At 62.7% G+C, this 15,292-nt stretch overlaps 1 protein-coding gene across 1 annotated transcript in view; it reads left to right on the top strand.

The window, feature by feature from the left end:
- Nucleotides 1-2,231: 2,231 nt before the first annotated feature.
- Nucleotides 2,232-15,292, top strand: part of cenpo (centromere protein O) — a 90,628-nt gene continuing 77,567 nt past the window's right edge. Inside the window, exon 1 of the mRNA XM_072515500.1 lies at nt 2,232-2,361. Coding sequence (XP_072371601.1) covers nt 2,232-2,361 — 130 coding nt within the window. The remainder of the gene's footprint in view (nt 2,362-15,292) is intronic.

The raw sequence follows: 15,292 nt of genomic DNA, 5'->3' as shown, positions 1-15,292 counted from the left end.
GGTGCGGTCGGGCGAGGTCCGGGCAGGGCGAGTGCAGTCCGGGCGGGCGGGGCGAGGTCCGGGCAGGGCGAGTGCGGTCGGGGCGAGGTCCGGGTGGGGCGAGGTCCGGGTTGGGCGAGGTGCGGTCGGGGCGAGGTCCGGGCGGGGCGAGGTCCGGGCGGGGCGAGTGCGGTCAGGGCGAGTGCTGTCGGGGCGAGGTCCGGGCGGGGCGAGGGCGGGGCGAGTGCGGTCAGGGCGAGTGCTGTCGGGGCGAGGTCCGGGCGGGGCGAGTAGGGTCGGGGCGAGGTCCGGTCGGGGCGAGTGCAGTCGGGGCGAGGTCCGGGCGGGGCGAGTGCAGTCGGGGCGAGGTCCGGGCGGGGTGAGTGCGGTCGGGGCGAGGCGCGGTCGGGGCGAGGCGCGGTCGGGGCGAGGCGCGGTCGGGGCGAGTGCGGTCGGGGCGAGGTCCAGGCGAGTGCGGTCGGGGCGAGGTGCGGTCGGGGCGAGGTGCGGTCGGGCGAGGTCCGGGCAGGGCGAGTGCAGTCCGGGCGGGCGGGGCGAGGTCCGGGCAGGGCGAGTGCGGTCGGGGCGAGGTCCGGGTGGGGCGAGGTCCGGGTTGGGCAAGGTGCGGTCGGGGCGAGGTCCGGGCGGGGCGAGGTCCGGGCGGGGCGAGTGCGGCCAGGGCGAGTGCTGTCGGGGCGAGGTCCGGGCGGGGCGAGGTCCGGGCGGGGCGAGTGCGGTCAGGGCGAGTGCTGTCGGGGCGAGGTCCGGGCGGGGCGAGTAGGGTCGGGGCGAGGTCCGGTCGGGGCGAGTGCAGTCGGGGCGAGGTCCGGGCGGGGCGAGTGCAGTCGGGGCGAGGTCCGGGCGGGGTGAGTGCGGTCGGGGCGAGGCGCGGTCGGGGCGAGGCGCGGTCGGGGCGAGGCGCGGTCTGGGCGAGTGCGGTCGGGGCGAGGTCCGGGCAGGGCGAGGTCCGGGCGGGGCGAGGTCCGGGTGGGGCGAGTGCGGCCGGGGCGAGGTCCGGGTGGGGCGAGGTGCGGGTGGGGCGAGGTGCGGTCGGGGCGAGGTGCGGTCGGGGCGAGGTGCGGCCGGGGCGAGTGCGGCCGGGGCGAGTGCGGCCGGGGCGAGTGCGGCCTGGGCGAGTGCGGCCTGGGCGAGTGCGGTCGGGGCGAGGTCCGGGTGGGGCGAGTGCGGTCGGGGCGAGGTCCGGGTGGGGCGAGTGCGGCCGGGGCGAGGTCCGAGTGGGGCGAGTGCGGTCTGGGCGAGTGCGGCCTGGGCGAGTGCGGCCTGGGCGAGTGCGGTCGGGGCGAGGTCCGGGTGGGGCGAGTGCGGTCGGGGCGAGGTCCGGGTGGGGCGAGTGCGGCCTGGGCGAGTGCGGCCTGGGCGAGTGCGGCTTGGGCGAGTGCGGTCGGGGCGAGGTCCGGGTGGGGCGAGTGCGGTCGGGGCGAGTGCGGCCGGGGCGAGGTCCGAGTGGGGCGAGGTCCGGGCGGGGCGAGTGCGGTCGGGGCGAGGTCCGGGCGGGGCGAGGTGCGGTCGGGGCGAGGTGCGGTCGGGGCGAGGTGCGGTCGGGGCGAGTGCAGTCCGGGCAGGCGGGGCGAGGTCCGGGCGGGGCGAGTGCGGTCGGGGCGAGGTCCGTGCGGGGCGAGTGCGGTCGGGGCGAGTGCGGCCGGGGCGAGGTCCGGGTGGGGCGAGTGCGGTCGGGGCGAGGTCCGGGTGGGGCGAGGTGCGGTCGGGGCGAGGTGCGGTCGGGGCGAGGTGCGGTCGGGGCGAGGTGCGGTCGGGGCGAGGTGCGGTCGGGGCGAGGTGCGGTCGGGGCGAGTGCAGTCCGGGCAGGCGGGGCGAGGTCCGGGCGGGGCGAGTGCGGTAGGGGCGAGTGCGGCCGGGGCGAGTGCGGTCGGGGCGAGTGCGGCCGGGGCGAGGTCCGGGTGGGGCGAGTGCGGTCGGGGCGAGGTCCGGGTGGGGCGAGGTGCGGTCGGGGCGAGGTGCGGTCGGGGCGAGGTGCGGTCGGGGCGAGGTGCGGTCGGGGCGAGGTGCGGTCAGTGTGAGTGCTGTAACCTGCAGGGCTGCGGACCAGGGATTAAAATGACCGGTAATTTCTCCTTTTTTTTGGGTCAGTACAAACATAGGCTGAATGGCCTCTTTCTGTGTCACTATGTTTCAATGGTTCAATATCAGGGTGAGGTGCAATATTGTCTATAGACAGCTCAGTGTTGGTTCCACCATCCCATACTCACACCTGGACTCTTTATGTGCAGCCCATGTTGGATATCCTTGCAGAGACACGCGCAATCTCAACACCACAGTCGGACCAGGTGGATGTTCGTACCACGTTGCTGAAAGAGAGGGTGAAGACTCTGCAAGACATTCTGGGGGCTTATCACTTTACAGGTGGGTTCCTTTTACATCTCAACATTCATGAACTCACAGCTGGGTAGCGTGGTTTGAGCACTGACTACATTACATTGTGAGCGCCGACTTCATGAAAAGATAAGAGTGGGTTAGGAGTCTATGGTCACTTGGCTTTGTCATGCTGTATGTTCATGGATGATCATTGGCCTTCTCTCCACTTTCTCACTCACTGCCCATATCCATTGGTTCCCTGCGAGACTAACAACCTGTCCATCTCAGCCTTAAATATACTCAGCAAAGAAGACTCCGTATCCACCTGGAGTACAGAATTCCAAAGGTTCACAATGCTCTGCTCGTCAATGATTTAATTTCTCCTCATCTCAGCGCAAACAATTGTTCCCACGTTCTACATTCCCCAGCCAGGAGAGACGACCTCTCTGTCCACCTTATCAAGTCCCTTTAGATCTTTGAATGAGATTACCTCTCTAATCATCAGAGAATAGAAACCCAATTTACTCAGCCTTTCATTCCAGCAACTAGTGAAGTGAACCTTCGCTGCATCACCTCCAATTCCTTGAACATGGAGACCAACATTGCACACACTATTCCAGACGTCGTCTCACCAAAGACCTGTAGAATCCGAGCAAGATTCTTGTATTCCAATCCTCTTGCAATAAAGACCAACATGCCATGTGCCTTTCTAATTGCTGGCTGTACCTGCATTCTAACTTTCTGATGTTCCTTGTACAAGCACGCCCAGATCTCTCTGAACATCAACAGACACAAGTTTCATACTGTTGCTAACTTTGCCTTAGTTCAATTGCTCTGTTTTATTACCTTTGCTCTCGAGTCGCCAGGTATCTTTATGATACCACCACGAGGTTCAAGTCCAAGTAATTGGCACTCACGACATAGGTAGGAAAGGGGACAAGGATGTCAGGCAGGCTTTCAGGGAGCTAGGATGGAAGCTCAGAACTAGAACAAACAGAGTTATCTCTGGGTTGTTGCCCGTGCCACGTGATAGTGAGATAAGGAATAGGGAGAGAGAGCATTTAAACACGTGGCTACAGGGATGGTGCAGGCGGGAGGGATTCAGATTTCTGTATAACTGGGGCTCTTTCTGGGGAAGGTGGGACCTCTACAGACAGGATGGTCTACATCTGAACCTGAGGGGCACAAATATCCTGGGGGGGAGATTTGTTAGTGCTCTCTGGGGGGGTTTAAACTAATGCAGCTGGGGCATGGGAACCTGGATTGTAGTTTTAGGGTACGGGAGAATGAGAGTATAGAGGTCAGGAGCACAGATTTGACGTCGCAGGAGGGGGCCAGTGTGCAGGTAGGTGGTTTGAAGTGTGTCTACTTCAATGCCAGGAGTATACGAAATAAGGTAGGGGAACTGGCAGCATGGGTTGGTACCTGGGACATCGATGTTGTGGCCATTTCGGATACATGGATAGAGCAGGGACAGGAATGGATGTTGCAGGTTCCAGGGTTTAGGTGTTTTAGTAAGCTCAGAGAAGGAGGCAAAAGAGGGGGAGGTGTGGCGCTGCTAGTCAAGAGCAGTATTACGGTGGCGGAGAGGATGCTAGATGGGGTCTCATCTTCCGAGGTAGTATGGGCTGAGGTTAGAAACAGGAAAGGAGAGGTCACCCTGTTGGGAGTTTTCTATCGGCCTCCAAATAGTTCTAGGGATGTAGAGGAAAGGATGGCGAGGATGATCCTGGATAAGAGCGAAAGTAACAGGGTAGTTATTATGGGAGACTTTAACTTTCCAAATATTGACTGGAAATGATATAGTTCGAGTACATTAGATGGGTCGTTTTTTGTACAGTGTGTGCAGGAGGGTTTCCTGACACACTATGTTGACAGGCCAACAAGAGGCGAGGCCACGTTGGATTTGGTTTTGGGTAATGAACCAGGCCAGGTGTTGGATTTGGAGGTAGGAGAGCACTTTGGGGACAGTGACCACAATTCGGTGACGTTTACGCTAGTGATGGAAAGGGATAAGTATACACCGCAGGGCAAGAGTTATAGCTGGGGGAAGGGCAATTATGATGCCATTAGACGTGACTTGGGGGGGATAAGGTGGAGAAGTAGACTGCAAGTGTTGGGCACACTGGATAAGTGGGGCTTGTTCAAGGATCAGCTACTGCGTGTTCTTGATAAGTACGTACCGGTCAGGCAGGGAGGAAGGCTTAGAGCGAGGGAACCGTGGGATACCAAAGAAGTGGAATCTCTTGTTAAGAGGAAGAAGGAGGCCTATGTGAAGATGAGGTGTGAAGTTTCAGTTGGGGCGATGGATAGTTACAAGGTAGCGAGGAAGGATCTAAAGAGAGAGCTAAGACGAGCAAGGAGGGGACATGAGAAGTATTTGGCAGGTAGGATCAAGGAAAATCCAAAAGCTTTCTATAGGTATGTCAGGAATAAGCGAATGACTAGGGTAAGAGTAGGACCAGTCAAGGACAGGGATGGGAAGTTGTGTGTGGAGTCTGAAGAGATAGGCAAGATACTAAATGAATATTTTTCGTCAGTATTCACTCAGGAAAAAGATAATGTTGTGGAGGAGAATGCTGAGCCCCAGGCTAATAGAATAGATTACAGTACGAAGTCTTACAACACCAGGTTAAAGTCCAACAGGTTTGTTTCGATGTCACTAGCTTTCGGAGCGCTGCTCCTTCCTCAGGTGAATGAAGAGGTCTGTTCCAGAAACACATATATAGACAAATTCAAAGATGCCAAACAATGCTAGGAATGCGAGCATTAGCAGGTGATTAAATCTTTACAGATCCAGAGATGGGGTAACCCCAGGTTAAAGAGGTGTGAATTACATCAAGCCAGGACAGTTGGTAGGATTTCGCAGGCCAGATGGTGGGGGATGAATGTAATGTGACATGAATCCCAGGTCCCGGTTGAGGCCGCACTCATGTGTGCGGAACTTGGCTATAAGCTTCTGCTCGGCGATTCTGCGTTGTCGCGCGTCCTGAAGGCCGCCTTGGAGAACGCTTACCCGGAGATCAGAGGCTGAATGCCCTTGACTGCTGAAGTGTATTGTTCCTGGGGATTGCTCATTAGTATGCAGGTGGCTGGTGTTTTGTTATGCTGATGGTTGCTGATATCGATATTGTCTGGCCTTTCCAGAGGTAAATACACAGCCAACCTGCAGCTGCTCGATTTTGTCCTGTTGGCTGACTTTCCCATCAGCCTTTGCCGTTCGCCATTTTGAATCGGGAGTTGGCCATTTTAAGTGGCTACAATACCTTTTTTGAAAGAAAACTGTTTTGCTATTATGAATAAACTGAATAACCGCAATGTCTGTGCGGAATCTGCGCGTTCTCCCCGTGTCTGCGCGTTCTCCCCGTGTCTGCGCGTTCTCCTCGACTCTGCGCGTTCTCCCCGTGTCTGCGCGTTCTCCCCGTGTCTGCGCGTTCTCCCCGTGTCTGCTCCTTCTCCCCGTGTCTGCGCCTTCTCCCCGTGTCTGCGCCTTCTCCCCGTGTCTGCGCGTTCTCCTCGTCTCTGCGCGTTCTCCCCGTGTCTGCGCGTTCTCCCCGTGTCTGCACCTTCTCCCCGTGTCTGCACCTTCTCCCCGTGTATGCGCATTCTCCTCGTCTCTGCGCGTTCTCCCCGGGTGACTGCGCGTTCTCCCCGTGTCTGAACCTTCTCCCCGTGTCTGCGAGTTCTCCCCGTGTCTGCGCGTTCTCCCAGTGTCTGCGCCTTCTCCCCGTGTCTGCGCGTTCTCCCCGTGTCTGCGCGTTCTCCCCGTGTCTGCGCGTTCTCCCCGTGTCTGCGCGTTCTCCCCGTGTCTGCACGTTCTCCCCGTGTCTGCACGTTCTCCCCATGTCTGCGCCTTCTCCCCGTGTCTGCGCCTTCTCCCCGTGTCTGATCCTTCTCCCCGTGTCTGATCCTTCTCCCCGTGTCTGCGCGTTCTCCCCGTGTTTGATCCTTCTCCCCGTGTATGCGCGTTCTCCCCGTGTCTGCATCTTCGCCCCGTGTCCGCGCGTTCTCCTCGTCTCTGCGCGTTCTCCCCCTGTCTGCGCGTTTTCCCCGTGTCTGCGCGTTCTCGCCGTGTCTGCGCGTTCTCGCCGTGTCTGCACCTTCTCCCCGTGTCTGCACCTTCTCCCCGTGTCTGCGCGTTCTCTCCGTGTCTGCGCGTTCTCCCCGTGTCTGCGCGTTCTCGCCGTGTCTGCGCGTTCTCCCCGTGTCTGCGCGTTCTCCCCGTGTCTGCGCCTTCTCCCCGTGTCTGCGCCTTCTCCCCGTGTCTGCGCGTTCTCCCCGTGTCTGCACCTTCTCCCCGTGTCTGCGCGTTCTCCCCGTGTCTGCGCGTTCTCCCCGTGTCTGCACCTTCTCCCCGTGTCTGCTCCTTCTCCCCGTGTCTGCTCCTTCTCCCCGTGTCTGCACCTTCTCCCCGTGTCTTCGCGTTCTCCCCGTGTCTTTGCGTTCTCCCCGTGTCTGCGCGTTCTCCCCATGTCTGCGCGTTCTCCTCGTCTCTGCGAGTTCTCCCCGTGTCTGCGCGTTCTCCCCGTGTCTGCGCCTTCTCCCCGTGTCTGCGCATTCTCCCCGTGTCTGCACCTTCTCCCCGTGTCTGCACCTTCTCCCCGTGTCTGCGAGTTCTCCCCGTGTCTGCGCGTTCTCCACGTCTCTGCGCGTTCTCCCCGTCTCTGCGCGTTCTCCCCGTGTCTGCGAGTTCTCCCCGTGTCTGCGCGTTCTCCCCGTGTCTGCCCCTTCTCCCCGTGTGTGCGCGATCTCCCCGTGTCTGCGCGCTCTCCCCGTGTCTGCGCGCTCTCCCCGTGCCTGCGCGTTCTCCCCGTGCCTGCACGTTCTCCCCGTGTTTGATCCTTCTCCCCGTGTCTGCGCGTTCTCCCCGTGTCTGCGCATTCTCCCCGTGTCTGCACGTTCTCCCCGTGTTTGCACGTTCTCCCCGTGTCTGCGCGTACTCCCCGTGTCTGAGCCTTCTCCCCGTGTCTGCGCCTTCTCCCCGTGTCTGCGCCTTCTCCCCGTGTTTGATCCTTCTCCCCGTGTCTGCGCGTTCTCCCCGTGTTTGTGCCTTCTACCCGTGTCTGATCCTTCTCCCCGTGTCTGCGCGTACACCCCGTGTCTGATCCTTCTCCCCGTGTCTGATCCTTCTCCCTGTGTCTGCGCGTTCTCCCCGTGTCTGCGCGTACTTCCCGTGTCTGCGCGTTCTCCCCGTGTCTGCACGTTCTCCCCGTGTTTGCACGTTCTCCCCGTGTCTGCGCCTTCTCCCCGTGTCTGCGCCTTCTCCCCGTGTTTGATCCTTCTCCCCGTGTATGCGCGTTCTCCCTGTGTCTGCACCTTCTCCCCGTGTCTGCGCGTTCTCCTCGTCTCTGCGCGTTCTCCCCGTGTCTGCGCGTTCTCCTCGTCTCTGCACCTTCTTCCCGTGTCTGCACCTTCTCCCCGTGTCTGCGAGTTCTCCGCGTCTCTGCGCGTTCTCCCCGTGTCTGCACCTTCTTCCCGTGTCTGCACCTTCTCCCCGTGTCTGCGCGTTCTCCTCGTCTCTGCGCGTTCTCCCCGTGTCTGCACCTTCTCCCCGTGTCTGCGCGTTCTCCCCGTGTCTGCACCTTCTCCCCGTGTCTGCGAGTTCTCCCCGTGTCTGAGCCTTCTCCCCGTGTCTGCACGTTCTCCCCGTGTCTGCACGTTCTCCCCGTGTCTGCACGTTCTCCCCGTGTCTGCGCTTTCTCCCCGTGTCTGCACCTTCTCCCCGTGTCTGCGCGTTCTCCACGTGTCTGCACCTTCTCCCCGTGTCTGCACCTTCTCCCCGTGTCTGCGCGTTCTCCTCGTCTCTGCGCGTTCTCCCCGTGTCTGCGCGTTCTCCCCGTGTCTGCACCTTCTTCCCGTGTCTGCACCTTCTGCCCGTGTATGCGAGTTCTCCCCGTGTCTGCGCGTTCTCCCCGTGTGTGCGCGATCTCCCCATGCCTGCGCGTTCTCCCCGTGCCTGCGCGTTCTCCCCGTGCCTGCGCGTTCTCCCCGTGCCTGCGCGTTCTCCCCGTGTCTGCGCGTTCTCCCCGTGTCTGCGCGTTCTCCCCGTGTATGCGCGTTCTCCCCGTGTCTGCATCTTCGCCCCGTGTCCGCGCGTTCTCCTCGTCTCTGCGCGTTCTCCCCCTGTCTGCGCGTTTTCCCCGTGTCTGCGCGTTCTCCCCGTGTCTGCACCTTCTCCCCGTGTCTGCGCGATCTCCTCGTCTCTGCGCGTTCTCCTCGTCTCTGCGCGTTCTCCTCGTGTCTGCGCGTTTTCCTCGTCTCTGCGCGTTCTCCCCGTGTCTGCGCGTTCTCCCCGTGTCTGCGCGTTCTCCCCGTGTCTGCGCCTTCTCCCCGTGTCTGCACCTTCTCCCCGTGTCTGCGCGTTCTCCCCGTGTCTGCGCGTTCTCCCCGTGTCTGCGCGTTCTCCCCGTGTCTGCTCCTTCTCCCCGTGTCTGCTCCTTCTCCCCGTGTCTGCACCTTCTCCCCGTGTCTTCGCGTTTTCCCCGTGTCTTCGTGTTCTCCCCGTGTCTGCGCGTTCTCCCCGTGTCTGCGCGTTCTCCCCGTGTCTGCGCGTTCTCCTCGTCTCTGCGAGTTCTCCCCGTGTCTGCGCGTTCTCCTCGTCTCTGCGAGTTCTCCCCGTGTCTGCGCGTGCTCCCCGTGTCTGCGCCTTTTCCCCGTGTCTGCGAGTTCTCCCCATGTCTGCACTTTCTCCTCGTGTCTGCGCGTTCTCCTCGTCTCTGCGCGTTCTCCTCGTCTCTGCGCGTTCTCCTCGTCTCTGCGCGTTCTCCCCGTGTCTGCACCTTCTCCCCGTGTCTGCGCGTTCTCCCCGTGTCTGCACCTTCTCCCCGTGTCTGCGAGTTCTCCCCGTGTCTGAGCCTTCTCCCCGTGTCTGCACGTTCTCCCCGTGTCTGCACGTTCTCCCCGTGTCTGCACGTTCTCCCCGTGTCTGCGCTTTCTCCCCGTGTCTGCACCTTCTCCCCGTGTCTGCGCGTTCTCCACGTGTCTGCACCTTCTCCCCGTGTCTGCACCTTCTCCCCGTGTCTGCGCGTTCTCCTCGTCTCTGCGCGTTCTCCCCGTGTCTGCGCGTTCTCCCCGTGTCTGCACCTTCTTCCCGTGTCTGCACCTTCTGCCCGTGTATGCGAGTTCTCCCCGTGTCTGCGCGTTCTCCCCGTGTGTGCGCGATCTCCCCATGCCTGCGCGTTCTCCCCGTGCCTGCGCGTTCTCCCCGTGCCTGCGCGTTCTCCCCGTGCCTGCGCGTTCTCCCCGTGTCTGCGCGTGCTCCCCGTGTCTGCGCCTTTTCCCCGTGTCTGCGAGTTCTCCCCATGTCTGCACTTTCTCCTCGTGTCTGCGCGTTCTCCTCGTCTCTGCGCGTTCTCCCCGTGTCTGTGCGTTCTCCCCGTGTCTGCGCGTTCTCCCCGTGTCTGCACCTTCTCCCCGTGTCTGCGCCTTCTCCCCGTGTCTGCACCTTCTCCCCGTGTCTGCGAGTTCTCCCTGTGTCTGCGCGTTCTCCCCCTGTCTGCGCGTTTTCCCCGTGTCTGCGCGTTCTCCCCGTGTCTGCACCTTCTCCCCGTGTCTGCGCGATCTCCTCGTCTCTGCGCGTTCTCCTCGTCTCTGCGCGTTCTCCCCGTGTCTGCGCGTTTTCCTCGTCTCTGCGCGTTCTCCCCGTGTCTGCGCGTTCTCCCCGTGTCTGCGCGTTCTCCCCGTGTCTGCGCCTTCTCCCCGTGTCTGCACCTTCTCCCCGTGTCTGCGCGTTCTCCCCGTGTCTGCGCGTTCTCCCCGTGTCTGCTCCTTCTCCCCGTGTCTGCTCCTTCTCCCCGTGTCTGCACCTTCTCCCCGTGTCTTCGCGTTCTCCCCGTGTCTGCGCGTTCTCCCCGTGTCTGCGCGTTCTCCCCGTGTCTGCGCGTTCTCCCCGTGTCTGCGCGTTCTCCCCGTGTCTGCTCCTTCTCCCCGTGTCTGCGCCTTCTCCCCGTGTCTGCGCGTTCTCCTCGTCTCGGCGCGTTCTCCCCGTGTCTGCACCTTCTCCCCGTGTCTGCACCTTCTCCCCGTGTATGCGCATTCTCCTCGTCTCTGCGCGTTCTCCCCGTGTCTGCGCGTTCTCCCCGTGTCTGAACCTTCTCCCCGTGTCTGCGAGTTCTCCCCGTGTCTGCGCGTTCTCCCAGTGTCTGCGCCTTCTCCACGTGTCTGCGCGTTCTCCCCGTGTCTGCGCGTTCGCCCCGTGTCTGCGCGTTCTCCCCGTGTCTGCGCGTTCTCCCCGTGTCTGCACGTTCTCCCCGTGTCTGCACGTTCTCCCCATGTCTGCGCCTTCTCCCCGTGTCTGCGCCTTCTCCCCGTGTCTGATCCTTCTCCCCGTGTCTGATCCTTCTCCCCGTGTCTGCGCGTTCTCCCCGTGTTTGATCCTTCTCCCCGTGTATGCGCGTTCTCCCCGTGTCTGCATCTTCGCCCCGTGTCCGCGCGTTCTCCTCGTCTCTGCGCGTTCTCCCCCTGTCTGCGCGTTTTCCCCGTGTCTGCGCGTTCTCGCCGTGTCTGCGCGTTCTCGCCGTGTCTGCACCTTCTCCCCGTGTCTGCACCTTCTCCCCGTGTCTGCATCTTCGCCCCGTGTCTGCGCGTTCTCTCCGTGTCTGCGCGTTCTCCCCGTGTCTGCGCGTTCTCGCTGTGTCTGCGCGTTCTCCCCGTGTCTGCGCGTTCTCCCCGTGTCTGCACCTTCTCCCCGTGTCTGCGCGTTCTCCCCGTGTCTGTGCGTTCTCCCCGTGTCTGCACCTTCTCCCCGTGTCTGCTCCTTCTCCCCGTGTCTGCTCCTTCTCCCCGTGTCTGCACCTTCTCCCCGTGTCTTCGCGTTCTCCCCGTGTCTTTGCGTTCTCCCCGTGTCTGCGCGTTCTCCCCATGTCTGCGCGTTCTCCTCGTCTCTGCGAGTTCTCCCCGTGTCTGCGCGTTCTCCCCGTGTCTGCGCCTTCTCCCCGTGTCTGCGCATTCTCCCCGTGTCTGCACCTTCTCCCCGTGTCTGCACCTTCTCCCCGTGTCTGCGAGTTCTCCACGTCTCTGCGCGTTCTCCCCGTCTCTGCGCGTTCTCCCCGTGTCTGCGAGTTCTCCCCGTGTCTGCGCGTTCTCCCCGTGTCTGCCCCTTCTCCCCGTGTCTGCGTGATCTCCCCGTGTCTGCGCGCTCTCCCCGTGTCTGCGCGCTCTCCCCGTGTCTGCGCGCTCTCCCCGTGTCTGCGCGCTCTCCCCGTGCCTGCGCGTTCTCCCCGTGCCTGCACGTTCTCCCCGTGTTTGATCCTTCTCCCCGTGTCTGCGCGTTCTCCCCGTGTCTGCGCATTCTCCCCGTGTCTGCACGTTCTCCCCGTGTTTGCACGTTCTCCCCGTGTCTGCGCGTACTCCCCGTGTCTGAGCCTTCTCCCCGTGTCTGCGCCTTCTCCCCGTGTCTGCGCCTTCTCCCCGTGTTTGATCCTTCTCCCCGTGTCTGCGCGTTCTCCCCGTGTTTGTGCCTTCTCCCCGTGTCTGATCCTTCTCCCCGTGTCTGCGCGTACACCCCGTGTCTGATCCTTCTCCCCGTGTCTGATCCTTCTCCCCGTGTCTGCGCGTTCTCCCCGTGTCTGCGCGTACTTCCCGTGTCTGCGCGTTCTCCCCGTGTCTGCACGTTCTCCCCGTGTTTGCACGTTCTCCCCGTGTCTGCGCCTTCTCCCCGTGTCTGCGCCTTCTCCCCGTGTTTGATCCTTCTCCCCGTGTATGCGCGTTCTCCCTGTGTCTGCACCTTCTCCCCGTGTCTGCGCGTTCTCCTCGTCTCTGCGCGTTCTCCCCGTGTCTGCGCGTTCTCCTCGTGTCTGCACCTTCTTCCCGTGTCTGCACCTTCTCCCCGTGTCTGCGAGTTCTCCGCGTCTCTGCGCGTTCTCCCCGTGTCTGCACCTTCTTCCCGTGTCTGCACCTTCTCCCCGTGTCTGCGCGTTCTCCTCGTCTCTGCGCGTTCTCCCCGTGTCTGCACCTTCTCCCCGTGTCTGCGCGTTCTCCCCGTGTCTGCACCTTCTCCCCGTGTCTGCGAGTTCTCCCCGTGTCTGAGCCTTCTCCCCGTGTCTGCACGTTCTCCCCGTGTCTGCACGTTCTCCCCGTGTCTGCACGTTCTCCCCGTGTCTGCGCTTTCTCCCCGTGTCTGCACCTTCTCCCCGTGTCTGCGCGTTCTCCACGTGTCTGCACCTTCTCCCCGTGTCTGCACCTTCTCCCCGTGTCTGCGCGTTCTCCTCGTCTCTGCGCGTTCTCCCCGTGTCTGCGCGTTCTCCCCGTGTCTGCACCTTCTTCCCGTGTCTGCACCTTCTGCCCGTGTATGCGAGTTCTCCCCGTGTCTGCGCGTTCTCCCCGTGTGTGCGCGATCTCCCCATGCCTGCGCGTTCTCCCCGTGCCTGCGCGTTCTCCCCGTGCCTGCGCGTTCTCCCCGTGCCTGCGCGTTCTCCCCGTGCCTGCGCGTTCTCCCCGTGTCTGCGCGTTCTCCCCGTGTCTGCGCGTTCTCCCCGTGTATGCGCGTTCTCCCCGTGTCTGCATCTTCGCCCCGTGTCCGCGCGTTCTCCTCGTCTCTGCGCGTTCTCCCCCTGTCTGCGCGTTTTCCCCGTGTCTGCGCGTTCTCCCCGTGTCTGCACCTTCTCCCCGTGTCTGCGCGTTCTCCTCGTCTCTGCGCGTTCTCCTCGTGTCTGCTGGTTTTCCTCGTCTCTGCGCGTTCTCCCCGTGTCTGCGCGTTCTCCCCGTGTCTGCGCGTTCTCCCCGTGTCTGCACCTTCTCCCCGTGTCTGCGCGTTCTCCCCGTGTCTGCGCGTTCTCCCCGTGTCTGCGCGTTCTCCCCGTGTCTGCTCCTTCTCCCCGTGTCTGCTCCTTCTCCCCGTGTCTGCACCTTCTCCCCGTGTCTTCGCGTTTTCCCCGTGTCTTCGTGTTCTCCCCGTGTCTGCGCGTTCTCCCCGTGTCTGCGCGTTCTCCCCGTGTCTGCGCGTTCTCCCCGTGTCTGCGCGTTCTCCTCGTCTCTGCGAGTTCTCCCCGTGTCTGCGCGTTCTCCTCGTCTCTGCGAGTTCTCCCCGTGTCTGCGCGTGCTCCCCGTGTCTGCGCCTTTTCCCCGTGTCTGCGAGTTCTCCCCATGTCTGCACTTTCTCCTCGTGTCTGCGCGTTCTCCTCGTCTCTGCGCGTTCTCCCTGTGTCTGCACCTTCTTCCCGTGTCTGCACCTTCTCCCCGTGTCTGCGCGTTCTCCTCGTCTCTGCGCGTTCTCCCCGTGTCTGCTCCTTCTCCCCGTGTCTGCGCGTTCTCCCCGTGTCTGCACCTTCTCCCCGTGGCTGCGAGTTCTCCCCGTGTCTGAGCCTTCTCCCCGTGTCTGCACGTTCTCCCCGTGTCTGCACGTTCTCCCCGTGTCTGCACGTTCTCCCCGTGTCTGCACGTTCTCCCCGTGTCTGCGCTTTCTCCCCGTGTCTGCACCTTCTCCCCGTGTCTGCGCGTTCTCCACGTGTCTGCACCTTCTCCCCGTGTCTGCACCTTCTCCCCGTGTCTGCGCGTTCTCCTCGTCTCTGCGCGTTCTCCCCGTGTCTGCGCGTTCTCCCCGTGTCTGCACCTTCTTCCCGTGTCTGCACCTTCTGCCCGTGTATGCGAGTTCTCCCCGTGTCTGCGCGTTCTCCCCGTGTGTGCGCGATCTCCCCATGCCTGCGCGTTCTCCCCGTGCCTGCGCGTTCTCCCCGTGCCTGCGCGTTCTCCCCGTGCCTGCGCGTTCTCCCCGTCTCTGCGCGTTCTCCCCGTGTCTGCGCGTTCTCCCCGTGTATGCGCGTTCTCCCCGTGTCTGCATCTTCGCCCCGTGTCCGCGCGTTCTCCTCGTCTCTGCGCGTTCTCCCCCTGTCTGCGCGTTTTCCCCGTGTCTGCGCGTTCTCCCCGTGTCTGCACCTTCTCCCCGTGTCTGCGCGATCTCCTCGTCTCTGCGCGTTCTCCTCGTCTCTGCGCGTTCTCCCCGTGTCTGCGCGTTTTCCTCGTCTCTGCGCGTTCTCCCCGTGTCTGCGCGTTCTCCCCGTGTCTGCGCCTTCTCCCCGTGTCTGCACCTTCTCCCCGTGTCTGCGCGTTCTCCCCGTGTCTGCGCGTTCTCCCCGTGTCTGCGCGTTCTCCCCGTGTCTGCACCTTCTCCCCGTGTCTGCTCCTTCTCCCCGTGTCTGCTCCTTCTCCCCGTGTCTGCACCTTCTCCCCGTGTCTTCGCGTTTTCCCCGTGTCTTCGTGTTCTCCCCGTGTCTGCGCGTTCTCCCCGTGTCTGCGCGTTCTCCCCGTGTCTGCGCGTTCTCCTCGTCTCTGCGAGTTCTCCCCGTGTCTGCGCGTTCTCCTCGTCTCTGCGAGTTCTCCCCGTGTCTGCGCGTGCTCCCCGTGTCTGCGCCTTTTCCCCGTGTCTGCGAGTTCTCCCCATGTCTGCACTTTCTCCTCGTGTCTGCGCGTTCTCCTCGTCTCTGCGCGTTCTCCCCGTGTCTGCGCGTTCTCCCCGTGTCTGCGCGTTCTCCCCGTGTCTGCACCTTCTCCCCGTGTCTGCGCCTTCTCCCCGTGTCTGCACCTTCTCCCCGTGTCTGCGAGTTCTCCCTGTGTCTGCGCGTTCTCCCCCTGTCTGCGCGTTTTCCCCGTGTCTGCGCGTTCTCCCCGTGTCTGCACCTTCTCCCCGTGTCTGCGCGATCTCCTCGTCTCTGCGCGTTCTCCTCGTCTCTGCGCGTTCTCCCCGTGTCTGCGCGTTTTCCTCATCTCTGCGCGTTCTCCCCGTGTCTGCGCGTTCTCCCCGTGTCTGCGCGTTCTCCCCGTGTCTGCGCGTTCTCCCCGTGTCTGCGCCTTCTCCCCGTGTCTGCGCGTTCTCCCCGTGTCTGCTCCTTCTCCCCGTGTCTGCTCCTTCTCCCCGTGTCTGCACCTTCTCCCCGTGTCTGCGCGTTCTCCTCGTCTCTGCGAGTTCTCCCCGTGTCTGCGCGTTCTCCTCGTCTCTGCGAGTTCTCCCCGTGTCTGCGCGTGCTCCCCGTGTCTGCGCGTTCTC

This window comes from Scyliorhinus torazame, chromosome 1 (genome assembly GCF_047496885.1).
Source record: "Scyliorhinus torazame isolate Kashiwa2021f chromosome 1, sScyTor2.1, whole genome shotgun sequence".
Lineage (NCBI taxonomy): Eukaryota > Metazoa > Chordata > Chondrichthyes > Carcharhiniformes > Scyliorhinidae > Scyliorhinus > Scyliorhinus torazame.
Note: the sequence above shows the minus strand (reverse complement) of the source record. Positions and strands in the feature narration are given on the sequence as shown.